This window comes from Equus quagga, chromosome 8 (assembly GCF_021613505.1).
Source record: "Equus quagga isolate Etosha38 chromosome 8, UCLA_HA_Equagga_1.0, whole genome shotgun sequence".
NCBI lineage: Eukaryota > Metazoa > Chordata > Mammalia > Perissodactyla > Equidae > Equus > Equus quagga.
Window position 1 is genome coordinate 85,977,651 of NC_060274.1, and position 25,547 is coordinate 86,003,197.

A 25,547-nucleotide genomic window follows, 5' to 3' on the forward strand; every position below is an offset into this window, starting at 1 on the left:
CTCGAAGCCGGTTTTGACTCTTCTTTCTCTTATGTGCCACATGGAGGCCATCAAGTCCATCTTCACTAGATACTCAGACTCGGGCCTCCACCCTGGTCCGAGCCACCAGCATCCCCACTTGGTTTATTGCAGGGGCTCTTATCTGAACTCTCTGTTTGTGCCCTCACTCCTGCACAATCCATTTTCCACCCAGCAGCCAAAGTGGTCCCAGCTGTCCTAAAAACTCAGTGGCTTTTCTTCTCACTCGAGAATAACTCCTGCGAGATCTTCCCCCCACCCCTGCCCCACACCTGCCAATCACACACACCGGGGCCTCTTTCCTGTCAGAGCAGGACCTTCGTACCCTGGTTTCATCTGTGTGCAGTGCTTCCTGCCACCATCCTCACACACTGCTCCCCCACTTCCTTCGGGACTTTCTCCAGCAGTCGCCTCCGTGGACCCTCCCCCACCGTTTTATCTGAAGTTTCCCCAGCGATCTGCACCCTCCTCCCCTCTCACACATTCAACATACACACTTCACATCCCATCCTTTCTTCTTTTTTCCTCTGTGGTGCTTGACGCTTTATAGCTTATTTTACTTCTTTATCTTGTTTACTTTTCAGGCTCCCCATCAGAATGTAAGTTCCATGAGGACGAGGATTTGGGTCTGTTTGATTCCCGACCACATCCTCCATTATGCCCAGAGAAGTGCCAGCACTCAGTGGGTGCTCAATAAATACTTGAATGACTTATGAATGAATCTTCCCAAGGGCTGCTCCCCGATTGGGTATTTTGGTGTAAAATTTGCTTACTTTGAAATGACTACCCTGTGACGTACATCCATAACTCAACTCTTGGCTTAAAACACGTGTCCCCACTCTGCAGAAGGCCTGTAGCTGCTGAGGAGTTAGTACCAAGACAGGTTCTCAAACTTAGCATTGCAGCGTCCTTTGTAGAGGAAACAAAAGCTCAACTCCCCTGGAAGACATTTGGGAATCCCCAGTTTGCGAAACTTCAGCTAATGCTTTGTGCTGTTAAACTGTCTTTCAGTTGACACTATAGAAAAGATGTTTCAAGGTAAGATATGTTTAAGATTGTTACTAAATTTTTAAGATTATCACTAGATTTTAAGATTATAACTAAAATGAAAGTAGTAAATTTAGAAGTTCTTATAAAACTTGGAGACTCTGCGAAGAGGTTCCAGGCAGAGAAACTCTTAAGCCTTCAAGGCCTTTTAGGGGCAACAGTTCCGGGGTCTGGGTGAGGCTCCTTGAAAAGAACTGGTAGCTTGTGGTAGCAACCTTTTTTTTGCCTTCGTTTTAAACGAGTTTCATCTTATATTGCAGGATTTTTAAGAGGAATAAATGAGGATGTGCGTGGAGGAACTTTTAGTGGAGGCTGCCATGCAGAGGCATGCAGTGTTCATTTCGTTCCTTTCTCCCTTCACGTTCAATCCACTGACTGATCTGGACCTGCTGCTTGCACTGATCTGTGTACTGTCTTGTTTCGGTCCACTGTGCCTCAGTAGAAGTTTCTAGTCCCTCTAGCAGTCTCACGTGGAAAACTACCTCCTACCCCCGGGCATCACGGGGAAGAGTCTAAGGATCTAAGATTGTGTCAATTCGGTGGTTTTCAGATTCATGCTTTTGGAACCATTTGTTCCACTGAGATCTCTCTTGGGCCCCTGCTGTTTCCTGGGTCCTGCAGTTCAGGGCTAGGGCTGGACAAGCTCTGCCCTCATGCTCTTCACCACTTGCTGGAGGAGACCCAGCTTTACATTCAGTGGGTGAGTGCTTGGCCCAGCCAGGAAAGGCGGAGTTGCCCATTGCAGGGGAGGTGGGCACAGTGGGGGACTCGATGAGTGAGGGGCCTTGTGTGCCGGTGAAGGAACTAAGGGAGGAGAAAGGGCTTGTGTGCCTGCGGCTCCCAGGGCCCTCCTGCGTGAGACGCACTCCCGGAGCCTGTTAAAAGTGAGTTCACACCTCCTGGGACTGTGTTTCAGGAGGCCTGGAGTGGGCTCAGAAACCTGTGTGGCTTAGAATGCCACCATGCTCCTAATCTCCAGGAAGCCTAGAGCACCACCGATTTAGGGAGTTCTCATTAGCTAAATTAGAGCATTTAAATTTTATCCTGAGGTCAGAGACTTTTAAACTTGGGTCGTGGTTCCTTTGAGGGTTTCTGTAGAAATTTCAGGCACTATTTAATATACTGCATTTTTACATTTTATACATTTATATTTGTCTGGGGAAAAGAATCCATCACGTTTCCAAGGGAGGACCACTTTCTCCTCATTCGTTCATTCCAGTCCGCAGTGCTGAGGGGCAGCGGAAAGCCCCGAGTCAGCCTCAAGTTAAGGACTGACACGGATTAGGAGACTACGGGCTGGGGGCCTTCCGTTGCTTAGGAGCCAGAGGCCCAGACTCCACACTGCACGCTCTGGAAAGCCCGGAAAGGACCAGGTGTTTGGGCCGAGCTGGAAGAATAAGAAGGAAAGGAGGGAACTGCAGGTAGGCCATGGGCTCGCCACCAGCCTTCTCCAGAGAACGCAGAGACAGAACTGGGGGAGGCAAGAAGAAATGATGTGTCTCTGACTTTCTCCGTCTTCTTGGGCAGAGGCCCTCCAGGGGGATCTGCGAGGCTGGACCTCAGGAAGCCAGAGGGCACCCTCCAGAGCTAATTAAGGAGCACGGTTAATTACTTTATTGTACTCACAGCAGAGGCTGAGGGACGGCTTTCTTCTGGAGCTGGGATCAGCTCCTCCCTACCCCTCCCTGCTCACTCATTGGTCCAACCAGTGGTCATTGAGACCGGACTTCAGGCTTAGAAGACCCCTCTACTCGAGTCCTCTTCCCGAAGTGCAGTAGCCAACATTGGGAAGTTTGCAGATCTGGCTTTCGTCATTCATTTATTCAGCAGCATTTGTGGCCCCTGCTGTGTACTCAGACAATGTGGGGTTTAACTAGGGTGATCATATGGCTTATTATCCAAACCAGATGCCTGTGAGAGTGAGAGGTGCTTTTAATCCCACCAGGACAACAGGCAGAAACCTAGATGAGCTGGGCAGGCCGGGTCTGGTCACCTTACCCGGGGAAGGACGGGCTCACCCTCCGCCCAGGAGGAAGTCAGGACCCCTCAAGGCGGGAGGCCCCTCGGGGTGAGGTTAATCTGTGGATACCTGCAGGAGAGTCTTGGAAGGATGGTGGGGAGGCTATCCTCCTCCAAGTTTCTGTCTATGTGTGAAGTAGAGAGGAGGGGGTGCCCTCCATCTGGGTCTGGCCACTGGGCTCTGTTAGGGGTGGAATGTGGAGCCAGAGAAGGGATCTTCCCTCTGTGCAAAGCTAATACATCTCTGGGATTCTTTGTGCCTTCTTTGGTCAGTCTTGCTAGCACTGGACTCCAGCCTGGGAGGTAACCAGCTCTGGCTGGAACCAATAGGAAAGACCAGTTTATTCAGTGAATGTTTCTAGAGCTCCTACTGGGTGCAGAGCTCTGCCTGTGGGCATAAGTAACAGCATGCGCCTGTAGCCCTTCCCAGCCTTGCAGTGGAGCCAGGTGAGTACTGCTAGAGGAGCTCCCAGAGGGGACAAGTCCAACAGGTGCTGGTTGGAAGGCTTCCTGGAAGAGGCTCTTTGAACCAGGCCCTGTAGGATGGACACGATTTGCCAGAGGGAGGCCACTGTGATGGTTCTGTGGTGCGGGAGGCATGCTACAGCCCTGCAGGAGGGCCTTAAGCTCTAAGCAAAGAAATCCCTAACAAGAAAACCTGGAAGAAACTCAGTCAACGGGGGGGTGGTCTCAGTCCATCCTCCGCCCGGTCCTCCTGCCAATGAACATCTCCAAGTGGGATGGTCCCCTCAGGAGAATTAGTGGCACCTTACAGGCAGAACCTGGAGACCATACTGAGAGCATATTGATGAATAAATTTACATGTTTTAAGCCTGCCTCTTTCCCTCCTGCTATAGCTGCCTTCCTTTGGAGGTTTCCAGAAAGGCAGGCCACTCACTTTCACTTTCTACAATACCCAAGTGTGTGTGTGTGGTGGAAGAAGGGACAAGAGACATTTCCATGTTCAGCGGCTTCCACGCCAGACAGCAACAGAATCCCCTGGGGGCTTGTTAAAAGTGCAGACTCCTGGGTCCTGCCCAGTCTGGAAATACAGGTTCCCAAAGTCTGCTGTCCACGAGCCACCCAGCTGGTTCCAAGGAGACACCAAGTGTGTCCTCAGAGCAGTGGGCCCCTAGCCGGGCTCCCGGGCTGGAGGGGCCGCTCTTTTCCACAAAGCTCTCCCTGACCCTGGCCGAAATGGGACTCTAGGAAAGGACTCCCCTTGGGCCACGCAGACCCCAGACATGCCCCACAGGCAGCCTCAGACCTGTGAAGGGGACGACTTGTTCCGAGTCTGCCCTTCCCCTGTCTCTCCTGTGACAGCCCCCTTCTCATCCAGCTGCCCTACTGCACATGCGCCCCCTTTGCCCCCATCTGAAGATGCTCAGGGAGCACAAGCAGCAAACAACGGGCTCCTTCCCCAGTTCTGTCTGTCTCTACAGCAGTCCAGGAGGTCCCGGGCCTGGACGGTGGGAAGTAGGAAAGAAATGGGGGAGGGCGCCTGAGGTTCTTGTGTCCCATAAACCTTGTCTGGCTGGGGGCTCAGAGATCCGCAAAAAGCAGGTGCAGACTGCAGAAGCTGACTTGTTTTCAGTCCTCAGGCCCGACTCCCTTCTGTCCACCAGGACAGACAAATGGATGCCGAGAGACCCATCCAGGTAGAGACGCAGAGCACAAATCCTTTTTTCCTGCTTTTACTTTGTACTGTTTGGGGAACTGTTGCTTCCCAACTAGATTTTGAGTTTCTTGAAACAGGAACTTTGTCTTTTTCGTAGTGTTATTTCCGTACCTGGCACACAGTGGTGGCTCAGTAAATGGGGAATGAATAACTGGTGGACATCTGTGCATCTGGCCTGCGGGTCCACCTCTGGGTGTCCCTAGGAGTTCCTGTCCATGTGGGCGGGGCTCCCTCTGTGGCCCCAGGAGTGTTGGCCTCCATGTCTGTGAGCCTCCATTTGTGTCTCCACCTTTGCCCAAGTCCACATGTTGGTGGTCAGTTTCTGCGAGTGTCTTAACTGCACTCTAAGTCCATTTTCTTTTCTGCTGCTCATTAACCTTCTCCACAGGAAACCGGGGGTCTTGAGGCTTCAGCCCTCGGGTGACACCTCCACCACCGACCCTCCCAGCCGGGGCCTCTGGGAAGGAAATGTCACCTGTATCTTTCACTTCCCCTCCTACAGATGCTCCAGCATTCCTTCTGGCTTCCTTGTCACTTACTGCCTCCTACCACAGCAGGCACTTTATGGCCCCACTTTGGTGATGGACCTGGGGCTAGGAGCTGTGCTGGGTCAGGGCTCTGTCTGTAGTCTCTCACTGGGAGTGGGCCAGTGGCTGGTGTGAGGAATAACCTGTGAGCTCAAGTCTTCTCCAGCTTTACCAATCGAGGGGTGGGAATGGAAGAGTTAAACAGGAGAGCCTAAGGGCCCGAGGGGTCTGGATGCTGGAACTTGCCAGCTAAAGAGGAGAGTCTGCTAATGAGGCCACTTTCCAGGAAGACCAGCTCAGTGAGGGGCTGCCTGTGCTGAAGCAGACACTAACAAGGACAGGCTTGGCTGCGAGAAACAGGTGCCTAACGAGACTAACAAGTCAGGGACCCAGAGAGAGGGCTTAATGGCTGTGGTGGCATTTCAAGGCCAGAGCTCAGCGGGGGCCTTGACCAAGGGCCCCAGTAATGAGGGGATGCAGGATCAGCATGGGACCAAGGAGGGGCCTCCACTGAGCTGGAGAGGGAGCACGTCAAACTGCCTGCTGAAAAAAGGTTAGCGACTTTGATGCTCCCCATGGCAGGCCTTCCAGGGAGCAGGGCCAGTGGGGTAATGAGCCAGGGGCGGCATCTGAGGAGCAGGGGTGAGTGGCTGGGACTTGGCGCTGAGGCTCTGCAGAGGTGCAGGTTCTGCTCTGACCAGCGCTTAGTCTCTCCTGGCTGGCAGAGTGCTCCAGTTGGGCTCTTGGGGCTGAGCCATTTGCAGGTCCTTGCTCTACAAGAGCCCCCTGATGATGCTAATGGAAGAGGCCGTTACGCCACCTCTGTGTGCACAGGAAGACTTTCCAAGACACACTGAGTTCTGTCTCTTGGGAAAGCACAAAATTAGGGCACCCCACTACCCTCCTGCTGGACAGAAATGGAGCAGAGCTCGCCTGGCCACATCTCATTCTGGTGCACTGTCCTGCACTTAACCCCAACCTGGCCCAGCCCGAGTGCCAGCTGGCACACAGGTGCCTGTGTGGTGAGAAACCAAATGAGCACATGCCCGGGGCAGCAACACCCTTGGCAAGTCTGATAATTCTCAATTCCTTTTTTTCAAGCCAAATTTAAAGAGGACTAAAGTGGCCAGCTGACAGATCATTTTTGATGATAGATGACTATGCAATTTTTGGTTCAGAAGAAGTTCAGAGAAGTGCGTGACATCTACTTATTTATGTGACATCTGCTTCTTTATGGGAACAGGCTTCTCAGCATGCAAAGCTATAAAAAATTTAAAAAATAAAAGAAATGATGCTGAGTCCTGATTCATTCTAGTAATAAATATTCACCCATAGATTCATGAACAATTAAATTCCTATGCATTTCATTAAGATGTGTTTTCAATAAATTTTCCTTTTCAGGTTTAACAATTACTTGTAAAAATTTTTGGTATCTCTGTTGTTTTAATCAATTGTGTACTATATTTTATAACAAAAAATAGTTGTAATTACTCAACACAGAAGATTTTTTTTAAAAACCCTTAGAACCTTTAGGAATCAGGAAATTAAGTATTTCAATTTCTAAATATATTTTGTGGCAGAGAAGCATGATAAGGTGAGCAATAACACACTTTCAGCCATAAAAAATACTGCATTCATAGAAAATTCTATAGGGGAAATGGGATGAAGATACAAGTTCAAAGAGAAAAGGAACAACGTAAAATTTCCAACTGTTAAAAAAAAAGCAGGTTGTGTTTTTTTAAGGTAGATGAAGGTAGGTATTAAACCACTGTTGTGTTTGAATTCTGTATGATGTAAAGGGTTGTGACAGTTTTATTTTAAAATGTAGATATTTACCAAATGCCAGAAATTACATCTCTTGCAAGTTTTAAAACTTATGTAAAAAATATTAGATGTCAACTTAAAAACATCCAAGATGGGATACAGAATTTAAAAAATTGGGGTGGGGGGTGGCGTCGCTAGAGTAAAACGTTTTCGAACCCTGGCTGGATGGCTCCTCCTGCCGCTCGACCCCCACCCTTTCCTGGAGGGAAGCAGGGATGGAAGACAAGATGGAAACCGCCCTGTGGTTGTTGCTCACGGCCGGGTCTTGTCTACGCTGCCCTCCAGTTTCCAGAACCTTGGCCTTCGTGGCGTGCTGGGTGAGCTGCACTTCTCCTCCATGCTGAATTAAACTGCCTTTGTCGGGGAGGAGGGCCAGAGAGTGGCTGGGGCAGACAATTAGGGACAGACCTGCAGGCACACAGGGTAGAGAGGGAGAACCAGCCCCTGGCCAGGGCTAGAGTCTCTGCAAACGAGGATGGACCCAGCCCACCATTCTTGCCCCATAGCACCCCTGCGGATGCCTGGTCCACTTGACCTGAGAGGAGGCCGTTTGCACAGAGGCATGGTTTATTTCACAGAGAGCAGAGATGTTGGATCTGAAGGGGAGGCTGGAGCTGCCTCGGTGGGGGCTGGGGGGTTAGTTCCAATCACCAAAGACATACTTCGGTTTCTGCTGTTTCTACCCCACTCCTTCTCCCAACCTGTCCCCCAGGCTTCTTCTCGCTGTTCCGTCCTGTCCCACGTATCTGGTTGGCCTAAGGGTGTATGGCTGCCCTGGCCATGTCTTCCTCCTCACCTGCCCCTCCCCAAGCCCCTGAATCTGTGGCCTCAGCTGAGAAGCCGTCTCCCAGGAAGAGAGACAGCATCCTTCATGGGGCCCCAGGGGCAGCAGGACAGCTGGGAGGGGTGCAGGGATAGTGGGGTCGGGGTGGGGTGTAAGTGAGGCTTCTCTAGGTGAGAGTCCCTGGGATGAACCCAGCTGAAGTAATGCTTTACTCCAGCTGCTGTACCTACGCCCAACTGCAGAGGGCACCACTGAGCACAGGGGCAGGGGGCAGGGAGCAGGGCCAACTATTACACTGCTGCTGCCAGAGGGCTGCACCATGAGTGGAGCAGAGGAGCCCCAGGTCCGCCACGAACTAGCTGTGTGACTTGGGCCGGCCCTTCCTGGCTCTGGGCCTCAGTTTCCTCATCTGTGAATGGGACTATAGTGAGGCTCTAGTGCAAGAGGCTGGTATGCACAAATGCCTGAAGACATGACCTGCTCTTCTCGGGGGTTCCTGTGACTTCTCCGCTCTGCTCCTCTTGCACTGACTCTTGGGCCCCTGGCTGGCCCTGGTTCCCTGGAGCCACTGTGCTGCTGCACAGCCTCTCTCCTGCCAGGCTGGGGAGCTGGTCTCTCCCCTCCTTCCTGCCCCAACCAGGGCCTGCATGGCAGGGAGAACCCAGAGCAAGGCAGCGGAGGAGGATGGGGAAGGTGTCCCGATGGAGTGATGGGTGAGCTGGGTGACCGAGGGGTCATACAGCGGCTGTCTGCTTGATGCTGTGGAAGCTAACCCGCGTGGGTGACGTGGGGATGGACATGGCCCGGGCCTCGGGGACTCGGAGGGAGTGATGGTCCTGCCAGCGGTGCCACCTCTTCCTCACGGCCGAGCGCACCTGCGGGGGAGGTAGAGGCTCAGCTGGGCCTGTGGGGGCCAATCCTGGAGTCCGGGACAGCTCCCTCTAGCTCCCTGACCTTTGCAGGGCCATTAAGGGAGGCTGGGGTGGACCTCTTGACAGCCACCCACACACCCAGGGACTGGCTGGTTCCAAAAGCGGGGTCCCTCCCCTGCTGCTGACGGCCCTGAAGCTCTCGCCTCCTCTGCAGCGTCTCTCCAGTGCCCCTCCTGCCTCCCTCTCCTGGAGAAGCTCCACCGCATGCAGACTCCCTTTGGACTCATTGCCTTCCCTTCCCGGCTTGCTGTGCCACCTCACATCTACCACAGTGGGACCAGAGGACCCGGCTTTGTGAATCCGCCCCTTGCGCTCTCCCAGCCACCTGCTGAAATCTGTGCTCCACTCTTGGCTGGCATCCTTCTCCCTCCTGAGTGACCTTCCTCTTGCCTCCTCCGCAGCCCTGACCTCCACCTCCTGAGAGACCCGCCTCACTTGCCATAACATGCACCGCCAGCTAGAAAGCTAATCGTTCTAGTCATTTCAAAGCCTGATCGTCGCTGGTGCCATTTTATTCTCATTCGCATCGTAATTGGGGAATTTTCCTGTAGAATGGATGGTGTCCCCCACGTGCTAGCCTAGCATCTGGTTGAACAGAATCAATGCTCCGTGAGCGCCTGCTGTTTGCTTGGAAGGAGAAGAGGCTCCTTCCCTCCCCGCCCTCCAGCCCAGGCCGGCCTCCTCGGCTGGACCTTCCCATCGGGGCCTGTTTGACTGACAGAGCCCCAGGCCTGCAGAGCCACCCAGCCATTGCCCTGTGCATGGGCAGGGGAAGTCGCCTGAGCCAGGCTTGGCATTCCTCTTGAGGGTTTGGAAGCTGCCAGGCCCTGGGGGCTGTGTCTGCTCTTTGCTCCAGAACCCACTGTGTGCCTTCTCCCACCGCAGGCCTGAGTGAGCATCTCTCCCTAGGTGGCCGCTAGGACTCTGGGCCTTGTGAGGTAGCCAGGCTTCACCGGATGCCTCACTTGGTGCCTCACCCAGAGCCCACCCAGAGCCCACCCAGAGGTGTGTGGTCTTCTCTGCGTTGGGGGGGAATGTGCTGGTATCTCTTCCTCTCCCTGAGTCCACAGAGGCCCAGATGCATGGCTCACACCTGACTTGCTCCTGGGAGCTTTCTCCTTTCACCACCTCTGTTCTGGCTTCTCTCTTCTGTGACGCCCTGCCCACCCAGCGCTCCGAGCACATTTGGGGAGTGCTGGCATGGTGTTTCTGCCCTGCACATGGGCCTTCTCAATTGAGTCCCTCAGGCAGGATTCCTGTCCCCCCTGGCTGGTTTCTCCGGCCTTCCCCTCCCTCCTCCAGGGCAGAGCTGAGGGACACCTGCACTCCCGAAAGGCTGGGCAGCTCAGCTAGAACAGCCCCAGAGTGGGGTCTGAGGACCTCCAAGCCCAGGCCTCCCCAGGGCCCGGTCTCATACCTCTCCATTGAAGAAGCAGTAGAAGACAGACACAAAGAAACCCTGGAAAGGAAGGAGGGAGCGGTCAGTGACCTGCCCGGGGAACCATGCTGCCTGGAGGGGTGGAGTGGGGAACAAGGTCGCTGGGGAACACTCTGACCCAGGACCCCAGGGGGTCAGAACTGGCTGGGGCCTCACCCCTCATGGTGCAGGTGTATGGGGGTCCACTGCGAGTGATAGGCTGCCAGGAACCCTCAGAACAGGTGCTGGGCCAGCAGCAGGTGCAGGCTAGGATGACCCAGACCCAGTCTGGGGTTGGACCCACCCAGGCCCTGGGTTGGGGGTGTCAGGGACCAGGCTCAGGTTCAATGTGTGCATCTGCTTATATTTAGTGTGTACATAAGTGAACCATGTGTGGGCCAGTCCCATGTGCCCATCCTTGTGAGGGCATGGGCACAGGAACATTCCAGGTCAGGAAAGCTTACTGCAGCCCCCATGTGGTCCTGCCCCCACCTGGAAAGACTGCAGGAAGGAGTTGAAATAGATGAACACGATCTGCGACAGGTCGTCTTCCCCGGGGTTGACGAAGAAGAGCATGTAGGTGATGCCCAGAAGGGGCAGGAGAACCAGCGTGGCCTTCACCCCCTTCCTGCGGGTGAGACAAGACCGCCTGAGCCCGGGCTGCAGGCCGGGCCTCACTCAGGTTGCGTCTTCTGGGAGCCTGAGCGAGCTCCCTGGAGGCAGGAGAAAGGCCCAGATCGCCTCCTTCTTTCTCCCCCGCTGGGGGTCAAGGCACCCACTGAAACCCCCAAACAGTTCGCCATGGATGATTAAGTAGCTGGGAACTAAAGGGATTTTTTTCCTTTTTGCAATTACTAATTATAGCTTTTAGCTGGTTAACCCACCCATTGTTAACTGTGCTGTGGAGGCAATATGGTATCTGCCTCCCACTAGGCTCCTATAGATAACATCTCCCTGGAGCCTGGGTCACCATGGTGATGGGTGATTGAGCTATTCATCAGGAACTGGAACTCCTTGTCCACTCCAGGCCAGTTGAGACCACCAACCCATCAACTGGGCCCATGCAGATGTCCCATAAGCAACCTTTTTACGTCAAGAGGCTAAAAACTCCACCCTCAGATCATGTTCACGCTGCCATTTTGTGAACATGGGTCCTATGAAGAGGCATGAAGTCTGACTACGCTTGCGTAGATCATCAATTACCTCACCTCTCCTCATCTCCAATCACCTCTCTCCACATTGCAGACCACCTTGCCCCCTGTCCCATAAATATCCCTGAGTCCCTGTTTTCGGGGAAGTGTATTTGAGACTCTTGCTCTTGCTTCCTCACATGGCTGCCTTGTGATTAAACCCTCTCTCTGCTGCAATCTCATCGTCTTGGTGTTTGGCTTTCCGAGTGGCAGGCAAAAACAAACCTGGCGCGGTAACACCATCACCTACCTGTACTGGATGGTCTCTGAGGTGGTGGACGCTCGTAACTTTGTCATGAGGATCCTGACGATGTTGAACAGAAATACAAAGTTGATCTGGAGGGAGGGAGGCAGAGGGAAACAGGAAGGATCATGAGGTGGGGATGAGCTGAGAGGCAGCCACCTTCCCTTGTAGCCCACTGAAAACCCATGTCCCACACACACGCCTGTCCCGCCTGGCACCCCAGCACCTGCCAGGGGCCCCAGGGCCTCTCCTCCTCCCTTGTCGGGACAGGAAGACACCCCCATTTGCTTGGTTCCCTTCCTGAAGGTTTCCCCACCCCTAGACCCAAGAGAGGAAAAGCAGCCTTGGAGACCATGAACAAGAGCACAAAGGCGACTCCTGCTGAAGCACGAGTCGTCAGAAAGTCCCCAAGCACCAGCCCGGCTCAGGGGACACCACAGGAGCTGGGCCCAGGGATATACTGGGCCCCTTCCCCTCTCTGCTGCAGGGTCCACACTTGTCAATCGAGGGTCTCCCTGATGCCCTTCTGACTGAGGACAGACCTGCCAGTGGAGCAGACCTGGCAGTTGCTGAAGGAGTGATTAATCTCTCACCATGCATCCCCTGGGCCCAGGAAAACTCTAGAACCTTTGCAGACACCGCTGAGGCAATGAAGATGGATGGGCTGCTGTGCTGACTCGGAGGTTCCTGGAAGGGCCTCATTTATCTTCATTCTGTGCCTTCTCTCAGCATCAGAGCCTGCGCACCCAGCCTCTCCCAGAGACCCACCTGAGTGGCAGCCTCGTGCTGTGCGTGGTCGCTGTGGGCCTGTTAATCCGTGTCTGCTTGTCTGTGTGGCAGTGGGCTGCCCTACAAATGCTCTGGGTTGCATCTGTGGGTCTGTTCTCTGTGCTGTGTGAGTGTGTTTGTCTTGGAGGGTGTGTTCACGTGTGAGTGTGTATCCAGGAACATGGGCATGCCTGTTTCTCTTTATCCATCTCCAAGTGTGAGCAGACAAGAGAATGAATGTGTGTCAGCTTGACACCCTAGGAATCTCTCCCAAGAAAGTGCCCATGAGTCAGAGGGAGATACATATTAGCCCAGGGGTGTCTGCTGGCTCATGTGTGTGCACATGTGTGAGTACACACACACACCCACATACACACAACTCCTCCCAAGTCTTAGTCCTGATGATCCATCACTTCTTAAGCTCTCCTAAGTTCTGGATCCCAGGCCGCGAGTGGGGGGACACAGGCAGACATTATGGGACAGACATCCCTGTGGCCCCTGGATGACCCCTAGGCTTGAGGATGCTCTGTGGGCCTGGGGGGCTCAGACTCCTCCACCACAGCCTGCTGCTCTCACACCCACAGTGCCATGGCCTAGTGAACCCCGGGTAAGGGGTGGAGGGGGAGGCCTTCAGCCAGGGCTTCCCACGGCCTGCCACACCCTTTCATCTAATTTCTCATCTAATTTCTAGCTCCTGGGCTTCTAGTATATTCCCTTGGATCATGAGGTCGCCTTAACACATAGGTCAACCCTAATTTTCTTATACAAATTGATACAAAATACTTGACTTTTTCTGATTCTTCCTAACTTCTCTGAGAGTAGGGGCTGTTGGAATCAAAATATGTTCTCATTTCTGCCATATTTCCCTCCATTAAATTTTATTCATCCATCATCCAGCAACCCACTAACCAATTTATTCAATTATCCACCCACTCTTATCCATGCGTCCCTTCATCCATCCATCCATCTAAATGTTTACTGAACCATCCATTCATCAATTTATCTACCCACCCACCCACCCATCTATTTAATGTGTAACATCCATCCACCCATCTATCCATATAGTCATCCATCCATCTAAATATCTACTCAACCATCCATTCATCAATCTATCTACCCACTCACCCGTTTATTTAATGTGTAACATCCATCCATCCACCCATCTATCCATATATTCATCCATTTATCTAAATATCTTCTCAACACTCCATTCATCAATTTATCTCACTAACCCATTTATTTACCCACTCACCGATTTATTTAACGGGTAACATACACATGTCCACCCACCCATCCATCCAGTCAATAAACAGCTGCTGAGCTCCTCTGGGCTACAGGGCCCTGTTAAATGTGCAGATGCTAGAGCAGGACAGGGTCTAGTGTGCAGACTAGGCAGGGTCTGGGAGACAAGGCCTTATCTTCTCTCCTCGCACTAGGCAGGCAGTTAGTGATGCTGGGTCTCTGCAGCCTGAAAGCCCCTCTCTCCTTATGAGTGAGGTTCCCAGCCTCTCTCTTTACAACATCTGCTCCACCTCAGCCCCTGCAGGCACCTTCCTCCCTTCTCCAGGGAGCCACTGACCACTCCAGCCCACACTGAGCTCTCCATTCTTGGACTCCCCTTTCCCCCTCACCAAGAAAATCCCAGCTCTCCAGTGAGCACTGGCTACTGTACCCTAATCTTGTCCAACCTGGTTTCTGGTTTTATTCATTCATTCATTCATTCATTCATTCAGTGAACCGACTCGCCATGTGCCAGGCTCTGAGACGGGCACCAGCAATGCTAAGTGGACATGGCTGACCTGGCTCCTGCTTCCAGAAGGCCTGTGGTCTGGGGGGAGGGGGCATTGCATCTTTCCTGAGGGGTCAGAAAGGCCTAGAGCAACGGCACGTGAGCTGACAACTGAAGGAACGTGCGGGATTGTGTTCCACGCAGAGAAAAGGCCAGGGGAAAAAGCCCTGGGGTGGGGGAACAGGCCGGCTGGTGGCAGGGTGGCTAAGGTGAGCCGAAACAGCGAAATCTACTTCCTTCTCCAACAACCCCCGTGGGCCCCACCCAGTCTGGAATGCTCTTAGGGCAGCCTGCAAGGGTGGGGGGGGGGGCTCTGGGAATGCTGAGGGGCGAGGGTGCACAGTGAAAGGCTGAGAGTGGAGCCCTGGAGAAGCTTCCTCTGAGAAGTCCAGCCTTGCATCATGCTGCCCCATGTTTCCTGCACTCTGAGGCTGGCGTCTCAGGCCCCCACTGGCATGTTAGTCCCTCAGGGGAGCCAGCTCCATCCCTAACGAGGTTGTGTGGGGGTGAGGGCCCCAGCCTGGTCAGAGCCCAGGCCTGGCAGGTGGCGGTGGGCATCAGGCCACCATGTGATCTTCTGACTGTGGGTCTGGACATCACAGTTGCTACCAGGACAGACATGGGAGGCCTACTGGTCCCTAATGTGGATCCAGTACTCACATCGTTCCAGGTTCTGTCCCAAGTACTTCATGACTATTCCTCAAGTGGCAGCCTTATCCCCATTTTACAGATGGACAAACTGAGGTTCAAATAAGCTACATCGCTTGCCCATGCCACAGAAGTAGGGGGGGCTGCTGTCAGATTTGAATAGAGGCAGCTTGCCTCAGCATCCTTCTCCCAACCCCTACATCACACTGCTGCTCCTGCAGGAGTTAATGAAATGTGAGCTGGACGGAAGGAACCAGAGGGAAGGCACTGTGCACACTGCCAGGGGTGGATGATGGCAGCTCAGGACAGCACTGTAAGGCCTGTCAGCTCAGGATCCGAACCTGTGGCACCAGGTCCTGGGAGAACTGCTGAGGGCAGAGCCCCAGGGCCACTAGCATGAGTCCCGAGCCCACTAGTCCTCACAGTGACCCCACGAAGCAGGGACTGGCATCCTCGTGTTACAGGTGGGAAACTGAGGCTCCAAGAGGGTAAAGAGCGCCCTCAGGATCTCACCACAAATCCCAGGTGGCTCCAACCACTGTTTGTTCCATGACGTCACACAGCCCATGGCCTCCCACAGGGGCAGAGAAAACAGACAGCCCCACTCACTGGTTCTTCACCTCCAGTGAACTGCCATTCACCCTCCCCCACCCCTGTGAGGGCGAGGGCACCTGCTAAGTCACGGCGCTCACGGGATCCCCTCCAGCATCTGCACGTGCGCAGAGGCAGGCAGGCAGGGAGGGAGGGAGGAGGTCGCAGCCCTTGGGGATGTCCTCTGCTCCCCTCCAGTTATTGGGGCACTGCCATTATACCTCAGGGCCCTCTTGTCACCCCTCTCCAGCTCTCAGCTTCTTGTACGGCACATTCACCAGATCAGGTAACATGGTCAGTCAGTCTGTCCCACCTGGGTCTGTGGAGCCTGGTGACTTGTCACCAGAAAGTCCCACAAGATGGAACTGGGGGTGCCCCCAACAGCCTGGTGGCCAGTCTGTTTCATGGACCCTGGGAGCCTGGTGCTCACTGGATGCCTCAGTTTTCTCCCCCTGTTGGCATTTTTGAGGCAGGCAAAGTCTTGAGGCCCCAAGTTCAGAGCCCTACTGTGTGCAGGGCACTGGCTGGACCATGGGGAAGGCCCAGACACACACAGCCCAGACACACATGGGCATCCTGGCAGGTCCCGGGACACTAGAGTTCTCCATCTACAGTGCACATCAAAACTCCCAGGGGTACTTGTTCCAAATGCAGACCTTGGACCCACCCAGGACATTCCCAGGGGTAGGTCGGGGCCCTGGAACCTGCATTTGGAACAGGGCAGCTGGGATGTTGCTTGGAGGAGCAATGAGCGAGGAGATACTATCCATGGAATGAAGAGCCAAGGCTTTAGCCAGACAGACCTGACGTGCCACCCACCGTAGGTGCCCAGCCTGGATCACCCAGGCCCCTGTGTTCACCTGTAGTTGCTGGGGACAGTTTCCAGCCTGAGGCTTTCTCTGGTGCGAGGGGAGCTAGCTCAGCCTGAAAACAGGGGCCCCTGGAAATGTGGGGATTTAATGTCCCCCGGGCAAACTCCACCCACGAGGCATGAAGTGTGTGGATAAGTAACCCAGCTTCCCTCGGGGGGCAGTTCTGAGGCTCTTCCATGTGCCTGCCCTGTGCCCTTTGTGGGTTTCCTCCCTTGCTCGTCTCCCGCTCCCACCCCTCGCTGCGCTTCCCAGGACCACCTCCCAAAAGAATGCCTGGTGCTAAGTCCTGGTCATATGGCTCTCATTCTAGCTGTTCCAACCGGCATTTGTGCGGCCTTGGACAAGTTGCTTAATTAACCTCTCTGAGCTCCTGCTTCCTCACCCGCCCAAGAGAGATAGCCACAGAGCCCAGTGTGGAAGGTGGGAGCACTTTAAAACACTCTTGAAGAGCACTAGCCCTGTGCCTGGTCCAGGGCAGAGCCCGATAAACACCACGTGCCTTTCCCATGACAACGGCAGTCACAACAGCCCCCTGCAAACTCAACCAGCCAACTCACTTCTCAGAACGCAGAAATAAGTGTGTGTCTCTCAGCAGCAGAAATGCAGCTGTGAACACCTGGGGGAGAGCAGCGGGGGCCACCTAGAGGACGGCAGGCACGTGGTGGGTGACCGCCCCTGAGTGTCAGCTCCGTTAGCTATTAATGGTGGCCTTGGGCAGGCCATTTCGTCTCTCTCAGTTTCTTCCTCTGTAAAATGAGGAGCATAATCCCTACTTCCAGGTATCAAGGATGTGAGGATTGGAAGTACTGAAGACAGAGCTTCTGGAAGGGCTCAGCTTGGAACCTGGAAGCCCTGTCAGTGCAAATAGCCAGGTGTGGGCTGGGCCAAAGGGAAAGACAATCAAAGTGCTCCTGAGCCAAGGGGGGAGGGTGGAACCAGAGAAGGGGGCAGGGAGAGGGGGCCGGGAGTTGGGTCTCGATACTGAGCCTTCCACGCCTCACTTTTTCTGTTCATTTCCTCACTGCCATCCATCCTTTGCAGCCGGGCTTGCTACCCGCTATGGGTGGCTCCCCATCCGGGCCAGGCCCTCTTCCTTGGCTGGGTCCCAGGCTCATCTAAAGCCCTACCCCTCCAGGATGGGCTCTCAGCAGCTGGCAAGGAGGAGATGGGTCTCACGGAGTTTCCCTTCATGCTAGGGGGTGAGTGACTCATTGAAGCTGGGACTCCAAGGACAATCCTTCCCCCACTGACTGGTGACAAGGACCGGCTTCTGCCTCTGAAATGAATGGAGCCCTGATGGTGGAATTTCAGGCAGTGGGTAAAAACCTTCCTAGTCATCAAGGACACTCCAAAGATGGGGGTCAAATGAACCCTGGAAGAAGTCACGAAAAGAAGGAGAGTCAGGAAACGAAAGAGATAAAGAGTAATTGTCTCCAAGGTCAACCAAAGAAAGCCCCATTAAGCACCAGCTGTGTGCAACAGGAGGATGGAGTGCTCCCCACAAGGGGTGGGTGGCCCTTTAAGGAAGCTAGTACATAAAAAAGCCTGAAATTACCGAGCCTGAAATAAGTCTTACGTAAATGCCAATTTCTTATGGGGCTTTTTGTATGTCTCTTTTTTTAAATGTATGCTATATAATGGATTCATTTTGGCAGAATGCAGCCTCTAGTTAAACTCTACCTTAATTAAAGCTCGTTGTGGATTAAAGACGTGGCGGCAATTATACCTTAGATGCGAATACATTTGGCAAAGGGCGGGGAGCTGGACAAGAACAATTGCTCATTACGCTTCATTCTGGTCCCACTATTCCACGCTGGGGGCGGTGGGCTGGGCCCCAGACAGGGTCCCTGCCAGTAGAGGGGGATGTAAGTCTGGGCTGAACAGAGGCCTGCATACCCTTCGCTTGCCATCAGCGGCCCCCTCCCCTGGGTATCTCGGCATTGTACCTGGCAAGGGGACTCATATGTGGGAGGCACTAGAAATCTGCCAGTTGGACCCATTCTCTGCCCAGAGAAAGAACCTGAGGGCCAGAGAGGGGAGGGGGCCACACCGGGGCACGGAGTGTGGGGGAGAGAGAGCCAGGAAGGTGGTGCCGGGCAGCGGGGTGATATGTACAGAGTGTGCATGGGGGGCCACTCCAGGCCACATCCCTCGCCAGCATCTCTGCTCATCCTCTGGTGCCCATCCCCATCCTAGTCTCAAGTTAGGACCTACCAGGAGCACAAGGATGATGGGGCCCTGATAGATGTAATCCACCAGATCACCGGGCTCCTTGCCAAACCAGCACCTGCAAAGATGGAGAGGCTTTAAGTGACCTGCTGAGCTGGAGCCTGACGACCACTGCAGACTTGGGCCCAGGGTCCTCCAGGTTCACCCTCCCTGAGACCCCATCTCCAGGGCTGCTCCTTCCCAAAAAGCCTGGGTGCACAGCCCCAGCCCCACTGACCATCCTGCTTACCCCTGGGCTGCATGTTGCCTTATATGGAGGGTCTGGTCTCCCCAGCTGGATGGAGGGCAGGCCCTGGGGCTCCTCCTCCTTCTTCTTACTCACTCACCCCATGCCAGACTGCTGGGCCCAGGGCTGGGCATGCAGGAGGCTCACAAGTGAAGGGAGAGCTGGGCTCCCCATTGCTGGCCCAGGGCCAAATCACCCTGTGCCACCTGTTTCTGTATTGCTCAGAACTCATTGCTTCATGTGCCAGGCACTCAGCCACTGAAAGCAGCAGATGGGGAGCCTTATCCTGCCCTAAAGCCTGGCCTTTCTCCAAGCTGAGCCTCATTCACCCAGTGAAGGGGGCCTGCTGCTACCAGAGGCTTCCTTATCCTCCGAGGAGAACGGTGGGTGGAGATGCTTCAGGGTCCAGGGAAATGCTGGGCCAGCACCTGGTCTGGCTATGCCAGCAACTCCTATTGGACCTCCGGAAGGGCCACACGGACTTTGGGAAATTGACTGTGTCCTCCACAACCTCAGAGATCATCTGGTGCACATTGCCTCAAACAGGAAATCTCCCCTACTGTCCCCCAGCATTGAGGTTTCTGGTCTTTGCTTGAACACCCCCTTTGACGGGAAGCTTACCACTCCCAAGGCAGCCCTCTTATTCTTGGGCAGCTTTTATCATTAGGATCTCTTCCTAATGGTGAGCTCCTGGAACCCATCCCCTTCCTGCCCCTGCTCCCAAATCCCACCAGCTCTCTTCAGCCTCAGATTTGTATACAGACACCTATGTTCTCACATCCCCTCTCGCCTCAGCTGGTGGCACCTGACTTCCCAGGCGCTCCTTGGCTGGCCCATGGCCAGAGTTGCCATCATCTGGGCCGTGGCTCAGTGTATCAGTCTCTGGTACAAGGAGGGTCCCAGGATAGGACACTGTACCCCACCAGAGACTGAGATTCCAGAATGAAACAAGTGTCCACTGCCCCAGCCCGGGCGTCTGTGGAAGCCTCCAGCCCCTGGCCCCTGGGGAGGACCTGCCCCATTCCACTCTGAGGAGGAAGCCTTACCAAAGGCCAACGGGGTCACGCATTGGGGCCCTTCAAGGAACCATGATTCCTAACTCAATTCAATGAACAAAGTTGACTTGACACCTGTCCAGGGTGCCAGGGATACTTTTTCAATTTAAGCACAGCGGGAAAGTGAATCTGTCCTGGCATGGCTGCAATTCCTGCCCCGTGGCTTGGCTGCAGCCCGTGGCTGACCTGTCCTAACATCCCTCTGACCCCCGTGGCTGGCCTGCTCCACTTACTGTTCGTTCTCATAGTAGAGTTTGCCAACGGCCCAGGCGATGATGATGGGGCAGGGGATGCCTGAAAGAAGGACAGACACGGGCTGCAGGGGACAGACAGATGGACAGGGCCCCTCTTGTAGAATACAGGTAGGAGGACCACAAGGGCCTGGGATCATGTTTCCAATTGTCCCACTGTGGGCTATCCACGACCTGGGGGCCTTGTCCTTAGACGTCACCCCCACCCCTCCCCGACTCTCAGCCATCACCTCTAAGCTGGTCAGAGAGGAGGGGACCAGGTGATTCACTGAGATTCTTTGATAGAGAAGTGGAGCTGGCCAGCTTCTCTTTCGAAGCCAGAGACAAAGGTCTTTGGGTTGGCCGTTGCAGGCAAGGAGAGGAGGGCTCTCTGAGGAATTTCTTTGGAGGACCATTTGCTTCTTCCTTGCCAGCATGGAGGGGAGCGGCTGCATCCTCACACTGTCCTGGGGATGGCAGGCAGGGCTGCGCTCCCGTCCTTGGACCCAAGGTGAAGGGAAGTGACCTTGTCAGCAGTACCCCCTCCCCACTAGGCCCTGCCGGCCCCCCAGGACCCTCACACCATCCAATAAAGAGGAAGAGCCACTTCCGCAGCCGCTCGGTGGAGTAGGTCATGACGATGGCCGTGTGCAGGTAGCAGCCCTCCACGAACATCCAGAAGAAGTTGGTCACCACGAAGTAGTTGAAGATGGTGGTGATGCAGCGGCACCAGACCTGCACGGGGCGGGCGGCGGTCAGGGGCTGCCTGGGGCCAGGGCCCAAGGGTGCAGCTTGGGTGTTGACGGAGGGGAGGTCATTTTAGGTCATGGACATGGCCTTAAACACCCCCCAATCTCATTCTGGGAATTCATCCCTCGTCATTTCTCTCTCACTGTTCCAGATTAGGTTAAGGCGCCAGTCTCCGCGGGTGCTAATGTGTCTTTAGCATCTCCCCAGAGCTTCCTAATCTCCCTTTTTAATAAAGAAAGGAGTCTGGCTCTGAGCTTTCTGCAGAAGCGGCTAGAATTGAACAACGCTGTTGTGTTTTCACTTATTTTTTTTGAGGGTCACCTTCAATCCACAGCAAATCAGACTGCTTTCCATTCAGGGATGGAATATGTAATTTCACATAGAAAAAAGTAGTGAGTCGATTAAAAGAAAATTGTTCTATGAATAATTGTACAGGGCCGATAGGAGTGAACTGCAGCCGTGGCGGCGATTCTCCACAGTCTCTGGTTTGGGGAGATTCTGGGTTTAGTATGATCACCGCTGGCTCCAGAGGGAGAATCGCCAGCCCCGAGGCCTCTGGAAAGTGGCTGTACCTCTCTGAACCTCACTGTGACATGGAGAAAATAATGATGCCGTCTTATCGGGCGGTTAGAGGAGATGAAGGAGGGCAAAGGCAGGCACCAAGAAATGAGTGTTGTTGCCATCTGCCTCCCCAGCAGAAGGGAACTGGTCCCTGCCCCTCTGAGCAAGGCTACCCTCCCAAGTACCTTGCAGAGGGGAGCCAAGGGTGCGGGCAGAGGAAAAGCTGCCCAGGGCCACAGTGAGCCACGGCCAGGTCTTTGGCCTCCAGGCCAGAGCTCTTCTCAACAGACCCTACCTGGCCGTTTTCCCCAGGAGTTTGCCCCTAGGAATCCTCAGAGCTAAGGCTGGGGTGTAGGGAGTGGTGCCCTGTGATGGGGAGCTCTCTGCTCCATGGACGCCCCAACCCCTCTCTGTCCAGCTGTGACAGCCCTGGCTGTCAGACACGCTCCCGTGCTGAGCTGACCGCTGCCTCCGTGGCTTTCCCCCATGGTCCCAGGCCTGATCTTGGACCCCACATGGCTATCTGTCTCCTCTGTTCTGAGAAAGTCCTGCTGAGGTGGGAAGCCAAAGATCCCCCCCGCCCCACCTCCCCAGCTTTTCTCCAGGTTAAGTGACATCTTATCAGTACAAGCAAATATTGGGCTGCAGGCACCCCAAATTGGGTTTACCTCAGTTGGTGCTGGGGCAGGGCTCAGTGTGGGGCCAAGTCAGGGGGCACACCAGGCTGGGTGTCTGCTCAGGTCCAGCCATCCAAAGAAAATGTATTGAGAAGTCTCTAATGGTGTGCCAAAGGACTCTGCTTGGCCCCATTCCAGTCTCCAGTTTTACAATGATTTGGACACAGGACAACAGCAGTTGACACAAATCTGGAGTGGACAGCTAACACGTGGGATGGCCTGCTCAAGATCCTGCTGGCCCCAGATATAGAGGCATCATTACAGTGTCTCCTGACCTCTCAGCCTCAGTTTCCATGTCTGTATAATGGGGAAAATAATTCCAACAGGTCTGTCACCGGAATTAAGTGAGATAAAGCTCAGCAGAGGTTAATTCCAGCCTGCTTTTCTCTAATGGGCTTTGGGAGGTTCTGAATTCCTGAGACAGGGAGTGGAATGGGATAAACCAAAGTCTGGCGTCAGGTTTGTGCTGCTCCCAAGACCCCGGCCTGGCAGTCCTCGACGCACCCCTGGCCCAAGCTCTGGAGGGGCAATGACTGGGGTGGTGGTGAGCGCAGCTCTGGGTCTGCACCTGAGGGCTGGGCAAGAAAGGCGGGTGCCCACAGACCCTGGAGCCCCCCAGCCCAGCCCCAAGCCTCCGCCCAGCGACCTCGTTGCTCTCGTGCACTTCGTGGTCGATGAGCTGCAGCAGGAACCACATGACATTTCTCAGGATAAAGGTGGTGATGAGGTTCCAGTGGATCACGTTCCGCAGGCAACGGATGCTCCTGTGGGAGGCCCAGGTCAGCCAGGGTCAGGGCTCAGCTGGGACAGGCTCCACCTGGGGTCAGAGCTCAGTTGGGGTTGGGATGAGGGGCCAGCTGGGGTCAGGGGTCAGCTGGGACAGGAAGGCTCAGCCTGGGGTGAAGGCAGGGCTGCACCAGGAGCCAAATGCCCACTCGTAGTGGCCCTCTCAGAGCCAGCTCCCCTTTTGTATCCTGCATGTCTGCCAGCAGTCAGTGCCCTGGCACCTCCCCTGGACCCCGTTTGTCCACTGGCCCCAGGCCCCTGGAGGGAGGTGACAAGTCTAGGAGAGGTGAAGGGGGTGCTATGGGAGGAGGGGTGGGGAGAAAGCAGGGGGTGGGATGTGGACTCACCGCAGGGCCAGGAAAAGCAGGAAGGCAGCCACGAGGGCTGCCACGGAAACGCAGTGGCCCAGGTAGTTGACGACAAGGGCGACACGGTAGTGCAGGTCATACTTCCTCTGCTGGACAGACAGACAGACACAGGGCAGACGGAGGCATGGGGCATGAGGAGGGTGGGGCTGGGCTCTCTAGCGGTGGCCATGTCGTGTCCTGACCTGGGGCAGAAGTGGCTCTGCATGTCATCGCCACGCCTGGCTCAGGGAGCTCACTCCTATCGGCCCTGGGTGGCTCTTGACATAAATGGCTACGCTCTGGCCTCCCAACATGCAACTCTGGGCAGCTTTGTACACTGCCTATCCTGAGATGTGCCAGAGGTGTGGGTGTGTATATTTTCTTTTCTTTTTAATTCTGGAGTTGCCACCCCTGTGTTTAGTCTCAGCTCAGACCCTAGCTCACTGAGTGACTGCAGGTGAGCCGATCTATATCTCTGGGCCTCAGTTTTGACATCTGTGCAATGGAGCCAACCTGCCCTCCTTTGCTCAGAAGCAGGGACCTATGAGAGGTCCGGGGGGTGCCTTGGGATCAGCCTGCCCTGGGTGCAGCAATGAGGGGGAGAATGTAAGAACAGCATTAAAATCAACTACAAGCCAGCCTACTTTTTATCATCACCATGTGCTAGCAATTCTAAACAGAGGCAGTGATAAAGTACTCCTTCCTGCCAGTGCCGACTATCCCCCACTGCACCCCACCCCCACTTTGGTTGGCCAGTGCTCAGAAAGATGGGGAGGTGAGGACAGAGGGCTGGAGGGGACCGGCCCGCTTGCCACTCCCGTGGCCCTCACTGCAAGACCCCCTTATGCTCACATTTTGTAGAATCACTTTCTCAGAGTAGACAAACGTTTTTCCTCTGAACTTGGACGTTTTTTGGGGAAAAGCTCCGGACCCACTGGGGGCTGTCGCGGGTGAATGAGGAAGGGTGAAGTGGCACGTATCATTCTGGGTCAGGAATGAGGTGCAGCTTCTAAGGTGAGGCGGCCAGCACCACAGGCAGCATGGAATCCAGTTAGAGCCAGGGGGGCTGGTGAGGTCTCAGTGGGACCCAGTTCCCCGTGGGACTGCCCTTCTGGGGGTGGCCCTTGTTTCCATGTGGAGTCATAGATTCAGAATGCCAGATGAGGAAACTGAGGCCCGGAGGAGGAAGGAGCTCACCCAGACTGTTAGATGTTGGGGCTCTGGTTATAAGATATTCTCTTCTTGTGGCACATGCCACCTTGGTTGTGTCCTCCACCAGCCGGAGCTCTCCCGAGGGTGAGGCTCCATGTCCCCCTCCTCTACCCAGCACAGTGTCACTGAGCACAGGGCAGGACATGAGGGCAAGGGCAACAGATACAGAAAGGAGTGGTTTGGTTGCACAAAGACTGGTTCTGCTCAGCGTAAGTCCTAATACCTGTATAAGGATCGAGGTCAGAGCAGGTGGGGGCCACTCACCTTATCATCCAAAATGGGCTCACACTGTGAGTAGTTGATCCGTGAAGCCCATGTCCCATTGTCCAAGCACTCTCGGTAGGCATTCCCTACAAAAGACCAAAAGGCAGGTCACTCCCCTCCTCAAGAACACCCCCTGGCTCCCAGGTGCCCACAGGTTAAGGTCCATGCTCCTCAGCCTCTCTAGGCCAGGAAACTCAACGCATGTCTGAAAGTTCACGTGAAAGTTCATGTGAAAGTCACGTGAAAATTGCACAAAAGGCTTACCACTCATGGTAACTAAAAAGCATGATAAAATCCATTTTTGATACAATCTTTGACTAGCATTTTGTACACTTTCTTTAATGTTTGTTTGAAACCAAACCCAATTGTGAGCCCTGGGTTCTGAAGCGTCACTGCTCTCAGCACATCAAACAACCTCCATCCTTATCTCAACCACTTTATGCTTATGAGGTCCATCCTTTTCCCCACCAGTAGCAGCACTTCCATTTTAATAATAGCTCCCATTTACATAGCAGGGGTTTCCCGTATAGCAGACCCTCTTCTAAACTGCATTATCTATGCTTGTCCATTCAGTCCTCACAGCAACCTCAGGAAGTAGGTACTAACATCAACCCATTTTACAGAGGAGGACACTGAGGCACAAAGAGATTAAGCTGCTCACCAAAGACGCAAAGATGAGAAGAGGGTTCAAACCCAGAAGGTGTGGCTTCAGGTTTTATGTTCTTAATCCCTAGGCGATGGAGCAGTGGTAACACAGCAATGAGAGAAATTTGGGGAAACAGGACCGTGCTGCTGACCCTGAGCTGCGGCTGCCTGAGAGACCCCCACGTGACGTCTCTAAATGTTTGAGAACCAGCCTCTG

At 54.4% G+C, this 25,547-nt stretch overlaps 1 protein-coding gene across 4 annotated transcripts in view; it reads right to left on the minus strand.

Annotated features, from left to right (window-relative positions):
- Positions 1-7,662: 7,662 nt before the first annotated feature.
- CRHR2 (corticotropin releasing hormone receptor 2) overlaps positions 7,663-25,547 on the minus strand; it is a 47,363-nt gene continuing 29,478 nt past the window's right edge. For 2 of the 4 annotated variants that reach the window (XM_046669918.1, XM_046669921.1), the window contains 10 exons: positions 24,686-24,771; positions 23,210-23,316; positions 22,723-22,840; positions 20,670-20,823; positions 20,092-20,152; positions 18,563-18,635; positions 11,687-11,772; positions 10,739-10,874; positions 10,247-10,288; positions 7,663-8,772 (listed from right to left, as the gene is read on the minus strand). In XM_046669918.1, the coding sequence (XP_046525874.1) occupies positions 8,632-8,772; positions 10,247-10,288; positions 10,739-10,874; positions 11,687-11,772; positions 18,563-18,635; positions 20,092-20,152; positions 20,670-20,823; positions 22,723-22,840; positions 23,210-23,316; positions 24,686-24,771 (1,004 nt within the window). In that variant the 3' untranslated portion in view covers positions 7,663-8,631. Of the gene's footprint in view, positions 8,773-10,246; positions 10,289-10,738; positions 10,875-11,686; positions 11,773-18,562; positions 18,636-20,091; positions 20,153-20,669; positions 20,824-22,722; positions 22,841-23,209; positions 23,320-24,685; positions 24,772-25,547 lie in introns of all 4 variants that reach the window. The other 2 variants (XM_046669917.1, XM_046669920.1) reach the window with 1 other exon arrangement.